General features: G+C 36.8%; 2 protein-coding genes across 1 annotated transcript in view; one reads left to right on the top strand and one right to left on the bottom strand.

Moving 5' to 3' along the window:
- Erich1 (glutamate-rich 1) overlaps window positions 1-19362 on the bottom strand; it is a gene marked incomplete at its 5' end in the record, with an annotated part of 52793804 nt that overhangs the window by 42612501 nt on the left and 10161941 nt on the right.
- Window positions 1-19362, top strand: part of Glra3 (glycine receptor, alpha 3) — a 648639-nt gene that overhangs the window by 105499 nt on the left and 523778 nt on the right. The window contains exon 5 of the mRNA NM_053724.5: window positions 3198-3280. Coding sequence (NP_446176.4) covers window positions 3198-3280 — 83 coding nt within the window. The remainder of the gene's footprint in view (window positions 1-3197; window positions 3281-19362) is intronic.

Here is a 19362-nt window from a genome sequence, read left to right as displayed (position 1 = left end):
AAACTTACAGCCAACCTTGGACTGAGCCCAGGGACATCAATGTAAAAATTAGGGAAAGAACTGAAGGAGCTGAAGTGGATTGCAACCTCATAGGAAGAACAACAATATCAACTAATTAGATCCCTCAGAGCTCTCAGGGACTAAGCCACCAAGCAAAGAGCTTACATGAGCTGGTCTGCTATATATGTATCATAGGACTGCTTTGTCTGGCCTCAGTGAGAGGGAATGAGCTTGGTCCTGTGGAGGCTTGAAGCCACAGTGCAGGAGGATGCTAGAGTGGTGAGATGGGAGTGGGTTGGTGGCTGGGGTAACACCCTCTTAGAGCAGAATGAGAAGAGGATGGGGGAACAAAGAAAGAGGACATTTGAAATACAAATAAATAAAATAGTCATTTTAAAGAAATTATTGAAATGTCTAAATAGATTTGGATTTTGTAGTGCAAGTATACAAAACAATTAAAAAGATTTATTTGTTTTTTAGGAAAAAATAAATAAATGAAATAGTTATAAAAGGTGGCATAAATATGTTAGTGTAATATTAAAGAAACTCTTTCAAAACTCCTTAGATTGTTGAAGAAGAGGTATTGTCTTTATGCTATCAAATTATAAAATATTGGACAATATTGTAATATGTATTTGAGTACAAAAATACATTTATGTTACACCAAAAATTTGATACATCAATAGAAACATAAGGATACTTCTTTTGATTCAAAAAGCTGTGATGGAATCAGAAAACATGTTTAATTTCAAATACACATTGGGACAGAAAATATCGTTATAAGCAATGCTATTTTAAAAATGGGTAATAATTAAATTTTAACGAGGCCAATGATTCTCAAAGATGAGTCAACCTTTTGGAAACCATCACTGTTTCACTAAGCCAAGGCTTCATAGGAGGAGGAAGAAGTGCTATATCCTGTTTACGTATCTTGTCTCAGAAAGAGAACTTGGTGTCCTCCTTAAACAAGTAGTCATTCATCTCCAAAACAGAATATGAGTCATTGCTTCCTTGCTTGGTTTACCTTTGATGTGGTCAGAACACATCTTTAATTTGCATGTAATATCTGGATAAACAAATCCTCTGTATTACAACCAGTAGACACTTGTTGGCCAATAAGTGTTTCATTTAATCAATTATGTTTTACATTAAATAAAACAAAGTAAATAAATTGGTTTTTATTGGAATTATTTGCAACAGGTTTTTGCAAACTGTTTTGCTTTGCCAAATAATTCCTTTGAACTTGATGTTGTTGGGATTGTACAGCAGCTTTCATTTTAAGCAAAGAAATAGTCAGGATATGAATTTGACTACACGTGCACTGTGAGAGTAAGGAAAAGATTCTGAGGACAGTTTTCACTTCTCTCGAAAAGGTCAGAGTATTCTGCAAGTCAGTGTAGAAAACGGCTGGCAAAAGTCTTGGGTATTTGGAGAATGAATGCCTGTGAGTTTCAGAATGTGCCTGTCTATTCTCTGCTGATAAACTCTTTCACAAGGCAGGGAACATTGTGTCCAGATAGTTTTAAAATTGAATTTTGAAGAGAGAATATTGAAAAGGCATGCTATTACTTAGTATCACTTAACCTAGCTGAGATAGAAAAAAAACACTGCTTTTGTGTATGGAGCTTTCTAATTATGTTAGTGTGCTAAGGAATGAATTACCTTGATCCTCGAGGAGTTGAATGAATTACCCAATGATCCTTCCAGAACCCTTAAAGATCCAGCAGTCTATTGTGTCTATGTCTCCCAAACTCTGCTAATTGGACCTATGTCAGCAAGATATTTGCTGAATACTATATATATCCTTGTAACTTTATGTCTGTGCTTTACATAAAAATTACATCTTAAAGAATGTAGTTAGATCGCTAGTCATTTTATGTTAAAGTATATATAAGTAGTTCTCACATGAGATTTAATTAATTCATCTCTGTGCCCACACATTAGAATTTTGAGAAAGGGAATGCAGAGAGCTAAGAGTCATTAAAATTTAATAACCATTCAGTGTCTCCTATGTAACAAGTATAATATTCTAAGGGAATTCCACACAATGATCTATGATTCTTTCCCTCAACTCTCCAGTAGGTATCATTGCCATCTTCAGTTTAGACATGAGAACACTGTTATTTAGGGAAGTTAGAGTAATATGCCTCTGGTCACAAGTTCAGGTAAACTAACCACTAGCAAGCTCACTATTGCAATAGGTTACAGTAATGAAATAATTTAATAAAAGTGGCTGAGTAGGGTTTCTCAGAAAAGAATATTGACCATGGATCTGGACCACCTTCTACCTCTCTCACTTTTATAAATACAAAGTCTTGGTAAAAATAAAAGATATAGATACAGATATATACATATATAATGTATATCAGTAATGTTTATATATATTTCATTACATTTTGCATATGTACATGTACATTATGTAACCATAAATTTTTTACAACCTACTTTTAATAAGGGTTCTACCACTCCTCTAGCCCATTACCCAACAAAGGTAGTGGAAGAGAAAACTTATTAGGATACTACTATTATTGGAATAAAGTTATTAGGATACTATTATTAGATCCTAGAGAACCATTTCCTGACTCTGATGGGATCTTGTAGATTGCTCTAGCCAGAGTAGGAGCCATTGCTTGCTCTATTAGCAAACACTCAAGTTCTTCAGATATCCTGTGTTTAGTGCCTCTCTCTATTCGCCAACAATTTTCCAGTGAGAGCTGTACTAATTCTCAGAACTGTCATACAGGAGTATTTCTCTACATTCTGCCTTTCCATACTTAGAACTTCACTTTCCTATACACACTGTCCTCTTAAATGACAGTAATATGATTCTAAGTGAAATATATCTTTCGATATTTGCTAATTGTACAGAATACACATTCATATTTATCTTCTTAGGATCACTTTCATAAAGAAATGCCCCTTTTAGGTATCCCTACTGTAAGAAAGTAAATGAATAAATAAATACATGTTGCAGAATATTTATAGGTGTGATGATACTTCAAAATCTCTCCCACTGAAATAAATATATTTATTTATAAATATATACTTATTTCAGAATAAATAACATTCTTAGCCTGGAGAAATTTTCATTTGCACAGTTTTAGTTTCTATCAACACAGGAATTATTTTCTCTACACAGTCGAAGAAGCATGTGTCAGTGTAAATTACCTTTAAAAGGATTCCTCTCATCCTTTCAGGCTGACATTAACACTCTCTTGTCCAATGGATCTCAAGAATTTCCCAATGGATGTTCAAACATGCATAATGCAACTCGAAAGCTGTAAGTATGAGTGGCTTACGTTCTATGAGCACTTCATTTTTAATGTAGGCAATGTAAGTCTTTAGTGCCTAGATCAGATAAATTATTGTATTATTTTCTGGATGCATGTTTATTAAATAAACAAAAATAAAGTGGGCATATCCTTGAATACGAGCTAGCATCTGTGTTTGTTGAAAACTTGCAATGGACCAAGCATGTTATTTATGCATGTCACCTCAGATGCAATAAAAACGTTCTTATTCCCATGTGTTTGGATGTGAAAACTCATCCCTTAGACTGTCTGGGTAATGTTAAAATAGTCAGAGACAATGGCGACTAGCTGGCTGCCTCCTTACCTTAGACTTTTTTATGAGATTCAGCATTTGGCATTTTAACTGAATATGCTGTGTGTGTCACATCAGGAGGAAGGACCTTTAAATGTATCGAGAATCCCTGAAGCTTTCAAGTTTCCTTTGTGGTAAATGAATATCACTGATTAACACTAAGATAAAACAAAGTGCCAGAAGCGCGTTTCATGAAACGCTTTTGTAATAATATGTGATGTAATAGTACACAACTGATAAATATGCACATAGTAATTAGTATATACACAGTAAAGTGCTTTATAGTTTTATTCAAAGGAAATAGTAATAAATGTACTATATATTTTCTTTTCTCTTCTCTTCTCTTCTCTTCTTGTCTTTTCTTCTCTTTTCTTTTCTTCTCTTTTCTTTTCTTCTCTTTTCTTTTCTTTTCTTTTCTTTTCTTTTCTTTTCTTTTTTTTCTTCTCTAAGAAAGCTCTATTTGAACTCTTTCCAGAGGAAAATTGAAAAATGTATCTGCAGAGGTCAGGGTCTGACAAGCAAGCCTTGTAGTAAGTTGGAATTGTCACTAGATGGCGTGAAAAACTCGTGGGGGAACATGGCCCAACCGTCTAGCCCCACCCAGCGCTGTTTTTCTTCAGGACTTATAAATATTTATTCCTCTGATAATAATTATTGTCTTTAAATTGCAAATGCACCTCTTAAAGCCAGACATGGACAAAATGAAAACATCAGCGAAGGAAAAGCAAAGCAATCTAAAATCTAATCTATTTAGATTTTTGCTGGAGAGGAAGGAAGAAGAGCCCAGAAGTGCATTCTTTCAATTTTGTACAAGAAGAGCAAATTTAGGACAGTGGACCGTGTGTCTTGACCAATGAAAGACATAGAGAAAATAAGTATATTTTTCTTTCAGTAAATCCATCTGATTTCTTGAGCCAAAATTTATAAAATTTTAATAATTTCTTATTAAAAGATAATTATCTTATTTAAAATTATCTTATAGGAAAATTGTAGGATATATAAAACACACACATATATACATATACATATATATACATATACATATATATATGTATGTGTATATATATATATATATATATATATATATATATATATTGCTTCCTCCATGGCGATTTAGAGGTCAAGAGGAACTGTTCAAACTTTAAGGAGCAAAGAAATTATTTGCCAAATGTTTATATTTACTATTTATATATGTGTGCATGCATGTGTCTATGTGAGCCCAAGGGTATAATAGGTACACAAGTATATGGAGATGTGTGCATATGAGGGCCAGAGATACCAGGTGTCTCCTAAGGTTGATTTGCTACCATATTTACTTGCCATATGTACATACTTACATTATTAATTCAATTATTTTTGATAGGAGCTCACTGACTTGGCTACTGGCTATCCAAAAAAAAAAAAAAAAAAAAAAAAAAAAAACCCTGAATACTCTAGATCTCTTCCTGCCCTTACCTCCCCAGTACTGTGCTTGAAGGCACATTCGGATTTTTATGAGTATTTGAGGATTAAAATCACGTTGCATAGCAACTATTTTCATTAGAAAGCCATACCCTAGCACCAAATAACCTCATAGATTATTTTACCAATGAATCAAGACTATGCAACATATTGTTATAATACTACAAGGACAAGTATAGAAAATAGGGACAAGGCTGTGGTTCAGAACTGTAGTTTTAGGTATTTGGCAGTTTAATGTATGAGAATCATGAGCTCAAGGCCAGCCTGAGCTATTTAATGAGCCCTTTGTTGAAAACCAAAAACATAACAAAGGGCCTATGACATCATTCAGTGGTAGACAGAAGACTTACTTAGCATATTCAAGGTAAAAATCCCAATAATCTCCCACACAAGAAAAACAAGAAAAAGAGAAAGAGGGACACAATAAGGAATGAATGTGGAAAAAACAATAGTTAATAGAGATGATTGATATAATGTGGACATGAGTGGTTCTAGGTACCTGTGAATCAGAGATAAAAAGGTCATAAGGTCATATAAGTAGGATCCTGTCACAGACATTAGAAAACAATTGGAGAGTATGAAAAAGGAAGTATTTATAGAATTATTAAAAATGCAATATTAGTATGTTTGTGATATGGCATATTCGAGTCTATACCAAAGACAGAACTGAAATTAAATATTTACAAGTTGTATGCATTTTGGCTGAAAAAATTAGATGAATTTACTGAAAGAAAGCAAAATAACTACAAGGAACATGGCCTTAAGGAAATCTTTCATTTATAAGTTGCTAGGAAGAAATTCTAGGAAAGACTTAACTAACATAGACGATAAAGTAAACTTATCTCTCAGTCTTAAGAAACTGTACAGATCTCTTTAAAACTAGCCAATGTGGAAACTATATTGAATGAAATTAAAAGACTAGAAAGCAAAACCAATGTTATTGTTGACAGTGATTAGAATAGTGAGGATAAAAATTAAATTCTAAAAAATTAAAATATCAAAAGATTAGACAATAAGAAAATTAAAATGTGGATGCTTCAGGTCTTATTAGAAGGGGGAACAAAAATATTCATAGGAGGAGATACAGAGACAAAGTTTGGAACAGAAACTGAAGGAATAGCCATTCAGAGCCTGCCCCACCTGGGGATCCAGCCCATATACATACAGCCACTAACCGCAGACACTGTGGCAGATGCCAAGAAGTGCATGCTGACAGGAGGCTAATATAGCTGTCACCTGAGAGTCTGTGGCAGAGCATGACAAATACAGAGGCAAATGCTAGTAGTCAACCATTGAACTGAGAACAGGGTCCCCATTGGAGGAGTTAGAGAAAGGATTGAATGAACTAAAGGAGCTTGCAACCCCATAAGAACAACAACGCCATAAGAAACAGAGCTCACAGGAACTAAACCACCATCCAAACTGTACACATGGACAGACCCATGGCTCCAGCTGCATATGTAGCAAGGAGGGCCTTTTTTGGCACCAATGGGAGAGGAAGCTCTTGGTCCTGCCAAGGCTGGACTCCCCAGTGTAGGTGAATGTCTGGAAAGGGAGGGAGGAAGGGGTGGGTGGGTGGGGGAACACCAGCATAGAAGAAGAGAGAGGGAAGACAGGATAGGTGATTAATGGATGGGAAACCAGAAAAGGGGATAACATTTGAAATAAAAAGGCCATTTAATAATAATAGGAACAAAGAGTGAAGTCCAGTCATCTATAAATAGTAAGTAGCTGAGGAAGAAAAACACGGCCTTTGAGGAAAGGCTAGGTTTTAGAACTCAGAGCAAATGCAATTGTGATATACTGTTTGGCTGTGGACGTCTACAACTGTCTGAGTCAGCTGCTTTGTGGACTCTCTCAGAGGACAACATGCTACTGTTTGTACGCATAACAAGTATCGTTAATAATGATAGGGTGCTTGCTCATGGGGTAGGTCACAATTTGTGCTGGTTAGTTGTTGGCCATTCCCTCAGTCTCTGTTCCCTCGACCGTGCCTTACATTACTTGTAGACAGGGTAAATTTGGGTTGAAAGTTTTATGGGTGAGTTGGTGTCTATTGTTCCACTAGGGTTCCTTTCTGGATACAGAAGGTGGCCTCTTGAAGTTCCATATCCCCAACGTAGTGTATCACAGCTAAAATCATCCCAGTTGATTCTTGGATGCCTCTCTTATCCTAGGTCTCTGTTTCCTTCTGGAGATGCTGCCCACCCATGTCAGTTGGAGATTTCCATTCATTTTCCTGACCATCTAGTCATCTCTCCTGTCTTTCCTAACACCTGATCCTGAATCCCTCATTCCCCTTCACATCCCTCCACCCCCCCAATTCCCTCCCATCATCTGCCTTTTATTACACCTTCTAAGTGAGATTCAAACTTCTTTGCTTGGGCCTTCTTTCTTGTTTAGCTTCCCTGGGTCTGTGGAGTGTAACAGAGTACCTGTATTGTATGGCTAATATCCATTTATAAGTGAGCACATACCTTTGGGGACTGGATTACCTCACTCATGATGATATCCTCAAGTTCCATCTATTTGCCTGTTTTAAGAATAGGAAGAAAGAGATAGGAACTCCACAGGAAGACCAACAGAGTCAACTAATTTGCAACTTTGGGCCTAACCCTCCCAGTTCATATGTAATAGAAGCACAGCTTGACTTTTATGTGGCTCCTGAACAATTTGAAATGGGGAACTATCCCAAAAACTGTTTGTTGCCTATAGGAAGATATATTCTTCTAGCTTGGCTGCCTCTTCTGGCCTGTGAGAGATGAAGCCTCTAGCCTCAGAGAGCCTTGAAGTGCTATGGTAGAAAAGGATAACCAGGGGGACCCCACCTGCTCAGAGGAGAAAGGGTATGGGGAGGAGAGAAAGATTATGGAAGCAAGTGACCAGGAGCAGGGCAGTGAGTCTGAGGTACAGTTAAAAAAAAAAAGCAACTGAGGTCATATGCACAAGACCTGCGCAAGATCAAGACAGTTCCAGATTGGATGGGGCCAGAAAGGTCTGAACCCCTAGCTGCAGACTTGCCAGTCCTTGAAGGCTTCTGAGAGAAGAACAAATAATCAACAATTCTTTAAAAAGTAATCTCTAGTGGGTTGCCTATGCTAAAAAAAATATGAAGTTGACAGAAAAATGTGTTTAATGACCTAGGGGAAACTGGAGAGAAAGTAAGGGTTACTCAAAATACATTATACACAAAATACACATATTGTGTATAATTTTCATAATATACACAATATGGAAATTTCAAGCAATAAATATTAAGATTAATAAGGAAAGTTCATCAGGACTATTTGATGGGATCCAAGGGCTGGCACACAGTGCCATTCCTGTACCTGGCTTCCTGAGAATGTTTTCAGGGAAATCTAAAGCTGAATACATGGAAGAAAAGAGCTTTTTTGATGCTTCCCTTTCTCCTTCATTTCTGATCAATAATGAATGTCTTGCCTCTAGTGATCTTTTAGCATGAGTCATTGAAAACATCCTTCCCTTTTGATAGAAACTGCTTTTATCCATATAGGAAGCACCATATGTAAAACTTCCTTAAGAAATGCTATGAGAATATTGCACAAAAGTGATGGCTATAGGAACAGAACTGACTGAAAAAAATACCCAGATATTCTATTTTGAGGAAACAAGAACTGATCCCATGTGTCTCAAAATATGTATTTATGGCTTGGTTCTAAAACTGTCTGTCATTCACAGCATAGAAAGAAAGAAACGGTTAAGAAAGAAAAATCTACAGGCAAGTCAACAGATGTGAGTCCTGTGAGGTAGTGATGAGAGTGAGAGTGTGAGCATGAAGATCCATCAAAGAAAACACACAAACAACCTCCCCAAAAAAGAGTAACTCAAGATTAAGAATAATAAAAAAGAAAGGAAAATGTGAGAATGAAACAAATTTAAAATAGAAAATAAAATCTGTGTTTCATGTCAAAAACCAAAACTAATCTTAATTTACTTATTGAAAACAAATTTAATTAATTAATAATGAAAGAAAATGAAAAGAAGTGTAGAATCCATATAGGAAACTCTAAATTTTCAAACTATATGTAACAAACATTAAGACTAAACTAAACGGTATCCTTTTTAGGGTGCCATGACAAAAGCAATTGAGAGGAGAAAATTAAGAAATCTACACTTGAGAAATGCATCTACATGAAATGTATAAATCTGATTTCATGTGTCCCCTCCTGTCTGCCTGCCTGCTAGTCTGTCTGTCTGTCTGTCTGTCTGTCTGTCTGTCTGTGTTTTCCTATCTGTCTGGTTGCTTAGTTATTAAGTCCTGGAGAACTAATATAGGTTAATGTTCATTCTAGACAAGCACTTTATAGCTAAGCCACACCCCAATCCCTTGTATACTAATTTCAATATAAAAAATAAATGTAGGAAACTACTACAAGAAAAATAAAAACCATTTAACATTCTAGAAAAGAACATATAAATACTTTTGAAAATATATGCACATAGCCACATAACTTCTCAAAAGGTGAATCTAAGTAAGAAACTGGTAAATCAGCAATTGAATACACATCGAGAATATCTGTGAGCAACCTGGAATGCTACGAAGCTAGAAGACAGCTTGGTACCTACAGGAGCATTACTCAAGACTATACTGAAAGTCACAAAGACAATTTCAAAAAATTTCTTTGTGTTGGTGAAGGGTTTGTTTTCCTTAATTGCTTTCAGTTTGGAAAAACGTTTGGTGTGCCTATGTTAAGTTATGATTGCTGAAGTCCCTTCCCAATGAGGAGGAGTGTGACATAAGGGATCACTAGTCGTCTCCTTCAGGCTAGACAGGGTGGGTTTACAGACCTGCAGTTCCCACTGACTGAGCTTTTTAAAGAGAAATTTTCAATCTCATTCAGCTGTCTTTTCAAAAGACATCCTTATTGACCTTAGTTTTATTTAAAAATACATTAGTAAAGTGCTTTGTATTGACAGGGAATAACTAACTCACATATACAGATTCATTATGAGGTAGGTCCTATTTCTAACGGATTTATAGTACAAAGAGATACGTAACAATAGGGAAGGTTCTGTATTTGATGTTTAGTTTTTATTCACATCATAAAAAAAAAAAAAACCATTTGTAAGATGGTTGGTAATGCCAGTTGTCGGCCAAAGATGGCAGGATCCTTAACCATCAGAATAATCACAGGCTTTAATTCTGTTCTGAACATCTAAAATAACACAAATGACAAAAGGAAAAGACACAATTGATGTGCAACATTTAAATAAATTTCAATTCTTGGAGATAGAAAAGTAAAGTAAAATACAAAAGAAAGCTAGTGCCAAATCATCAGCCCAAAAACTTATGTACATGTAACATAATATGGATTCATTGGGTTTATATCTAAGAACACACACACACAAACACACACAAATAAACATATGTATGCAATAACAATTAATAAAAAAAAAGAGGCCAGCAATTTGAAGAAAGGAGGGTTATATAAGGAAGGCTTAGAGGGAGTAAAGGGAAGGGAGAAATATTATAATTAAATTACAACTTTAAAAATAAAGAACAAAAGAGAAACAGAACAGTAAAGAAATAAAGAGAAACAGAATAGTAAAGAAATAAAATTATCCGTAATCAGTGTCCTAAATCTCTAAAAAAAATTTTTTTAATGAGAAAGGGGCTTGAAGGTCAACTTAGAGAAAGCATGAAAGCAAAGAAACAAAGAAACAAAGAAACAAAGGAAAAGAAGAAAAAAAGAAACAAAGGAACGAACAAAGTAAGCAAGGTGGGGGCTGGAGAGATGATTCAGTGGTTAAGGGCACTGACTGCTCTTCCAAGAGGTCCTGAGTTCAAATTCCAGCAACCACATGGTGGTTCACAACATCTGTAATGAGATCTGGTGCCCTCTGCTGGTGTGTGTGAACACAGCTACAGTGTATTCACATACATAAACTAAATAAATAATTCTTAAAAAAAGAAAAGAAAAGAAAGAAAGAAAAAGAAAAGGAAGCAAAAGAACAGCAAACCTTTGAAATGTCCTTTAAATGGGATTTCAGAAAATAAATGTCTAAAAGTAGGCCATGCTTTTGTGGAGGTATGCAATAGAATATAGAAAGGTTTTAATTATATTATTTATTTTCAGATTTATTTCATACCCAGGTCTGATATACCAATTGCTTGCTCTGGGTCATACATTAAGTTTAGTTATCTAAAAAATAGAGCTTGTGGTGATTTTTTTGTAATTATATCCTAATAATTTCTACCATTATACCAAGTCTCTCATAATTGAAGAGTTTAGATTAAGTTCAGGGTAACATTGTGTTTTTTGTTTGCTTACTAGGAGATTCAGATGGTTCTTGTTTTGTGAGTATTTATTATTTAATCTCTGTAGTTACAATGTTAGTGAGGAAGAAAAAGCTCCCTCAAAACAAAAGTATTAACTGGTAAAAGCATTTCCTGTAAAATAATTTTGATCTTAGAGCAGTGTATCCCTCACAACAGCAATGACTTTTACTACCTCTTTAGTTCACATCTTTGTAAACTGGGCTTTCTGATTACCAAATCTTCTAAACCTAGAGTCATGATAAAAATGTGACACAGCCACCAGCTTATAATATGATGATGTCACAAATAGTTTTATTTTATAACTTTCAAATATATTTCCTGATTTAATCCTAGCCACAACTTAATGAAATAAGTTTATTTCCACTTCAAAGATAAGCCAGTGATGCATAAAGATTTTGTTTTTTCCAAATGGCATAAAATAATGAAATAAACAGTGAACTGTGGCTTAATAACTCTTAAAGACATTATACAAACATCAGTCACCTTTAAACCTGGAAGGAGTAGAGTTGGCACAGTACCCACCAAGATCAAGTTCTGAGACAAAGAAAAGATTAGCCCCAGAGAGACAAATGGCAGGGGAAATGAGACAAAGACGGGCAGAGAGAACAGGAAAGAAGGGAACCAGAGCAAGGTAGAGGGGAAGGGACATTTTCCCCTGAAGGACAAAGGAGTGCATCTGGTTAGAGAATGAGAAAGCCATGACTCAGAAGCAAAATGATGTTAATAGAGCAAAAAGGCAAAACCCCTTTAAGATTAGAATGAGTTGGTTTGTTTTGACTGGGCATGCTAACTAGAAAAGCCAAGTGGGACTTTTGATTGCTGGTCTTCCCTGGTTGTGAGCCTCAGAAGGAGGAAGTGTCTAACTAAGGGAACAGACCTTGACAGCTAGCTTTAGGGAAGTAATCTAAGATTTGGCAAAGGAGAGGGAAGGGGAAGGGCAAGGTGTGTCAGCACCAGGTTTGCCATGCTCAGGCATGCCAGAGCCCTTCAGAATCTGATGAGTCTATTTATAAGTTGTCACTGTGATAGTCTTAAGATTTCTCCAGAAAATATTTATCAAAAAGGTTGGTCTATATGTTTCTTCGTTCCTTTCCTCCTGGTTGTCCTCTTAACTGTTAAAATTGACCTCAACCTTCAAAAGAGGGCACTGGTTGGCTGTGTCAGATTGTGAGCACAGCAACAAAGCACTTTGCATTCCAACTACACTTCAACCAGTAAAATATCACAAACAAACTCTATGTCCTCTGTCCTATATTTGTCCATGGGCTACATGAATAAATACCAATTCTCTATGCTTTCCGTAGGTAAATATCATCACTTGGGCTAACCTGTCCTCCAGAAATGATTAATCACCCAGAGATTTGAACAGCATACCATTATGTGTTTCCCAAGAGAAAGCCTTAGAAAGCTTGGCGACAATATGCTACAGATATTTCTCTTTTCCTTGACCCCTAAAAGAAAACAATACTGGAAAGCTAAAGGTTATTGAAACCCTTATCCATGACTGCTGACCATATCTTCTTCTAATCCTAATAACACCTCAGATATTTATCTAAAAATTAAGTGTCTCAATAGTCAAATAATAGTCTGGAAAGTTAATAAGAACATGGTGTCATATTAATATAACAGCTTTATTTCCATGATCCCAAACTAGGTTCCTACTGGTTCCTCTGACCTTTTGTCAGAGTTGTGAGGATTCAGGACTCAGTTCTGCTATCACTAACAGAGTGTCTGCCTGTGAATAAACTTGGCTTGACCTTCTGTAAACTTCTAGAAGTTCACTCCTGCCCCCTCTTTGCCCACACTTCATTTCTCTGCTTCCCAATCACTTGTTATATTGTTACCTAGGAAACACTGCAGAGGTGAACTCATCTTATCTTCCTGGTGCTCCCTGCAGTCTCTGCCATACTAAACCAAGATCTCCACAGGCTATCCTTTCAGTTCTTTAACCTCCGGATTTTTCCTTTTTCTTTGGATACTTTTTTTTTATTTACATTTTTTTTTTTTGGTTCTTTTTTACAGAGCTGGGGACTGAACCCAGGGCCTTGCGCTTCCTAGGCAAGAACTCTACCACTGAGCTAAATCCCCAACCCCTGCATTTTTTTTTTTTTTTTACTAACTTGAGTATTTCTTATATACATTTCGAGTGTTATTCGCTTTCCCGGTTTCCGGGAAAACATCCCCCTCCCCCCGACACTTCTTTATGGGTGTTCCCCTCCCCATCCTCCCCCTATTGCCGCCCCACCCCCAACAATCTAGTTCACTGGGGGTTCAGTCTAACCAGGACCCAGGGCTTCCCCTTCCACTGGTGCTCTTACTAGGATATTCATTGCTACCTATGAGGTCAGAGACCAGGGTCGGTCCATGTATAGTCTTTAGGTAGTGGCTTAGTCCCTGGAAGCTCTGGTTGCTTGGCATTGTTGTACATATGGGGTCTCGAGCCCCTTCAAGCTCTTCCAGTTCTTTCTCTGATTCCTTCAACGGGGGTCCTATTCTCAATTCAGTGCTTTGCAGCTGGCATACGCCTCTGTGTTTGCTGTATTCTGGCTGTGTCTCTCTGGAGAGATCTACATCCGGCTCCTGTCGGCCTGCACTTCTTTGATTCATCCATCTTGTCTAAATGGATGACTGTATATGCATGGGCCACATGTGGGGCAGGCTCTGAATGGGTGTTCCTTCTGTGTCTGTTTTAATCTTTGCCTCTCTATTCCCTGCCAAGGGTATTCTTATTCCCCTTTTAAAGAAGGAGTGAAGCATTCACATTTCGATCATCTGTCTTGAGTTTCATTTGTTCTAGGCATCAAGGGTAATTCAAGCATTTGGGCTAATAGTCACTTATCAATGAATGCATACCATGTATGTCTTTCTGTGATTGGGTTAGCTCACTCAGGATGATATTTTCCAATTCCAAACATTTGCCTACGAATTTCATAAAGCTGTTGTTTTTGATAGCTGAGTAATATTCCATTGTGTAGATGTACCACATTTTCTGTATCCATTCCTCTGTTGAAGGGCAACTGGGTTCTTTCCAGCTTCTGGCTATTATAAATAAGGCTGCGATGAACATAGTGGAGCACGTGTCTTTTTTATATGTTGGGGCATCTTTTGGGTATATGCCCAAGAGAGTTATAGCTGGATCCTCAGGCAGTTCAATGTCCAATTTTCTGAGGAACCTACAGACTAATTTCCAGAATAGTTGTACCAGTCTGCAATCCCACCAACAATGGAGGAGTGTTCCTCGTTCTCCACATCCTCGCCAGCATATGCTGTCACCTGAGTTTTTGATCTTAGCCATTCTCACTGGTGTGAGGTGAAATCTCAGGGTTGTTTTGATTTGCATTTCCCTTATGACTAAAGATGTTGAACATTTCTTTAGGTGTTTCTCAGCCATTCGGCATTCCTCAGCTGTGAATTTTTTGTTTAGCTCTGAACCCCATTTTTTAATAGGATTATTTGTCTCCCTGCGGTCTAACTTATTGAGTTCTTTGTATATTTTGGATATAAGGCCTCTATCTGTTGTAGGATTGGTAAAGATCTTTTCCCAATCTGTTGGATGCCGTTTTCTCCTAACTACAGTGTCCTTTGCCTTACAGAAGCTTTGCAGTTTTATGAGATCCCATTTGTCGATTCTTGATCTTAGAGCATAAGCCATTGGTGTTTTGTTCAGGAAATTTTTTCCAGTGCCCATGTGTTCGAGTTGCTTCCCCACTTTTTCTTCTATTAGTTTGAGTGTATCTGGTTTGAAGTGGAGGTCCTTGATCCACTTGGACTTAAGCTTTGTACAGGGTGATAAGCATGGATCGATCTGCATTCTTCTACATATTGACCTCCAGTTGAACCAGCACCATTTGCTGAAAATGCTATCTTTTTTCCATTTGATGGTTTTGGCTTCTTTGTCAACAAACAAGTGCCCATAGGTGTGTGGGTTCATTTCTGGGTCTTCAAATCTGTTCCATTGGTCTATCTGTCTGTCTCTGTACCAATACCATGCAGTTTTTATCACTATTGCTCTGTAATACTGCTTGAGTTCAGGGATAGTGATTCCCCCTGAAGTCCTTTTATTGTTGAGGATAGTTTTAGCTATCCTAGGTTTTTTGTTATTCCAGATGAATTTGCAAATTGTTCTGTCTAACTCTTTGAAGAATTGGATTGGTATTTTGATGGGGATTGCATTGAATCTGTAGATCGCTTTTGGTAAAATGGCCATTTTTACTATATTAATCCTGCCAATCCATGAGCATGGGAGATCTTTCCATCCTCTGAGGACTTCTTCAATTTCTTTCTTCAGAGTCTTGAAGTTCTTATTGTACAAATCTTTTACTTGCTTGGTTAAAGTCACACCGAGGTATTTTATATTATTTTGGTCTATTATGAAGGGTGTCGTTTTCCTAATTTCTTTCTCGGCTTGTTTCTCTTTTGTGTAGAGGAAGGCTAATGATTTATTTGAGTTAATTTTATACCCAGCCACTTTGTTGAAGTTGTTTATCAGCTTTAGTAGTTCTCTGGTGGAACTTTTGGGATCACTTAAATATACTATCATATCATCTGCAAATAGTGATATTTTGAATTCTTCTTTACCAATCTGTTTCCCCTTGACCTCCTTTTGTTGTCTGATTGCTCTGGCTAGAACTTCAAGAACTATATTGAATAAGTAGGGAGAGAGTGGACAGCCTTGTCTAGTCCCTGATTTTAGTGGGATTGCTTCAAATTTCTCTCCATTTAGTTTAATGTTAGAAACTGGTTTGCTGTATATGGCTTTTACTATGTTTAGGTATGGGCCTTGAATTCCTATTCTTTCCAGGACTTTTATTATGAAGAGGTGTTGAATTTTGTCAAATGCTTTCTCAGCATCTAGTGAAATGATCATGTGGTTTTGTTCTTTCAGTTTGTTTATATAATGGATCATGTTGATGGTTTTCCGTATATTAAACCATCCCTGAATGACTAGGATGAAGCCTACTTGATCATGGTGGATGATTGTTTTGATGTGCTCTTGGATTCGGTTTGCCAGAATTTTATTGAGTATTTTTGCATCGATATTCATAAGAAAAATTGGTCTGCAGTTCTCTTTCTTCTTTGGGTCTTTGTGTGGTTTAGGTAAAAGAGTAATTGTGGCTTCATAGAAGGAATTCGGTAGTACTCCATCTGTTTCAATTTTGTGGAATAGTTTGGATAATATTGGTACGAGTTTTTTATGAAGGTCTGATAGAATTCTGCACTAAACCTGTCTGGAGCTGGGCTCTTTTTGGTTTGGAGACCTTTAATGACTGCTTCTATTTCCTTAGGAGTTATGGAGTTGTTTAACTGGTTTATCTGTTCCAGATTCAACTTTGGTACCTGGTATCTGTCTAGGAAATTTTCCATTTCCTGCAGATTTTTAAGTTTTGTTGAATATAGGCTTTTATAGTAAGATCTGATGATTTTTTGAATTTCCTCTGAATCTGTAGTTATGTCTCCCTTTTCATTTCTGATTTTGTTAATTTGGATACACTCTCTGTGTCCTCTCGTTAGTCTGGCTAAGGGTTTATCTATGTTGTTGATTTTCTCAAAGAACCAACTTTTGGTTCTGTTGATTTTTTCTATGGTCCTTTTTGTTTCTACTTGGTTGATTTCAGCTCTGAGTTTGATGATTACCTGCCTTCTACTCCTCCTGGGTGTATTTGCTTCTTTTTGCTCTAGAGCTTTTAGGTGTGCTGTCAAGCTGCTGACCTATGCTCTTTCCTGTTTCTTTCTGCAGGCACTCAGCGCTATGAGTTTTCTTCTTAGCACAGTTTTCATTGTGTCCCATAAGTTTGGGTATGTTGTACCTTCATTTTCATTAAATTCTAAAAAGTCTTTAATTTCTTTCTTTATTTCTTTCTTGACCAGGTTATCATTGAGTAGAGCATTGTTCAATTTCCACGTATATGTGGGCATTCTTCCCTTATTGTTATTGAAGACAAGTTTTAGGCCGTGGTGATCCGATTGAACGCATGGGATTATTTCTATCTTTCTGTACCTGTTGAGGCCCATTTTTTGACCAATTATATGGTCAATTTTGGAGAAAGTACAATGAGGAGCTGAGAAGAAGGTATATCCTTTTGCTTTAGGGTAGAACGTTCTATAAATATCTGTTAAGTCCATTTGGCTCATGACTTCTCTTAGTCTGTCTACGTCTTTGTTTAATTTCTGTTTCCTTGATCTGTCCATTGATGAGAGTGGGGTGTTGAAGTCTCCTACTATTATTGTGTGAGGTGCAATGTGTGTTTTGAGCTTTAGTAAGGTTTCTTTTACGTATGTAGGTGCCCTTGTATTTGGGGCATAGATATTTCGGATTGAGGGTTCATCTAGGTGGATTTTTCCTTTGATGAATATGAAGTGTCCTTCCTTATCTTTTTTGATGAATTTTAGTTGAAAATTGATTTTATTTGATATTAGAATGGCTACTCCAGCTTGCTTCTTCTGACCATTTGCTTGGATAGTTGTTTTCCAGCCTTTCACTCTGAGGTAGTGTCTGTCTTTGTCTCTGAGGTGTGTTTCCTGTAGGCAGCAGAATGCAGGGTCCTCGTTGCGTATCCAGTTTGTTAATCTATGTCTTTTTATTGGGGAGTTGAGGCCATTGATGTTGAGAGATATTAAGGAATAGTGATTATTGCTTCCCGATATATTCATATTTGGATGTGAGGTTATGTTTGTGTGCATTTCTTCTCTTTGTTTTGCTGCCAAGACGAATAGTTTCTTGCTTCTTCTAGGATATACCTTGCCTCCTTATGTTGGGCTTTACCATTTATTATCCTTTGTAGTGCTGGATTTGTAGAAAGATATTGTGTAAATTTGGTTTTGTCATGGAATATCTTGGTTTCTCCATCTATGTTAATTGAGAGTTTTGCAGGATACATTAACCTGGGCTGGCATTTGTGTTCTCTTAGGGTCTGTATGACATCTGTCCAGGATCTTCTGGCTTTCATTGTTTCTGGCGAAAAGTCTGGTGTAATTCTGATAGGTCTGCCTTTATATGTTACTTGACCTTTTTCCCTTACTGCTTTTAATATTCTTTCTCTATTTTGTGTGTTTGGTGTTTTGACTATTATATGACGGGAGGTGTTTCTTTTCTGGTCCAATCTATTTGGAGTTCTGTAGGCTTCTTGTATGCCTATGGTTATCTCTTTGTTTAGATTAGGGAAGTTTTCTTCTATGATTTTGTTGAAGATATTTACTGGTTCTTTGATCTGGGAGTCTTCACTCTCTTCTATACCTATTATCCTTAGGTTTGATCTTCTCATTGAATCCTGGATATCCTGTACGTTTTGGTCCAGTAGCTTTTTCTGCTTTACATTATCTTTGACAGTTGAGTCAATGATTTCTGTGGAATCTTCTTTTCCTGAGATTCTCTCTTCCATCTCTTGTATTCTGTTGGTGAAGCTCGTATCTACAGCTCCTTGTCTCTTCTTTTGGTTTTCTATATCCAGGGTTGTTTCCATGTGTTCTTTCTTGATTGCTTCTATTTCCATTTTTAATTCCTTCAACTGTTTGATTGTGTTTTCCTTTAATTCTTTCAGGGATTTTTATGTTTCCTCTCTATAGCCTTCTGCTTGTTTATTTGTGTTTTCCTGCATTTCTCTAAGGGTGTTCTTTATGTCTTTCTTGAAGTCCTACATCATCATGATCAAATGTGATTTTAAATCTAGATCTTGATTTTCTGGTGTGTTTGGATATTCCGTGTTTGCTTTGGTGGGAGAATTGCGCTCCGATGATTCCATGTAGTCTTGATTTCTGTTGCGTGGATTCCTGTGTTTGCCTCTCACCATCAGATTATCTCTAGTGTTACTTTGTTCTTCTATTTCTGACAGTGGCTAGACTGTCCTATAGGCCTGTGTGTCAGAGGTGCTGTACTCCAGTTTTCCTGTTTTCTTTCCTCCAGTTATGGGAACAGAGTGTTCTGCTTTTGGGCGTGTAGTTTTTCCTATCTACAGGTCTTCAGCTTTTCCTGTGGGCCTGTGTCCTGAGTTCACTAGGCA

The sequence above is a fragment of the Rattus norvegicus genome, chromosome 16, assembly GCF_021556685.1.
Source record: "Rattus norvegicus strain SHRSP/BbbUtx chromosome 16, alternate assembly SHRSP_T2T, whole genome shotgun sequence".
Lineage (NCBI taxonomy): Eukaryota > Metazoa > Chordata > Mammalia > Rodentia > Muridae > Rattus > Rattus norvegicus.
The sequence above is the reverse complement of the archived record's forward strand: the minus strand, read 5'-3'. Positions and strand labels throughout refer to the sequence as shown.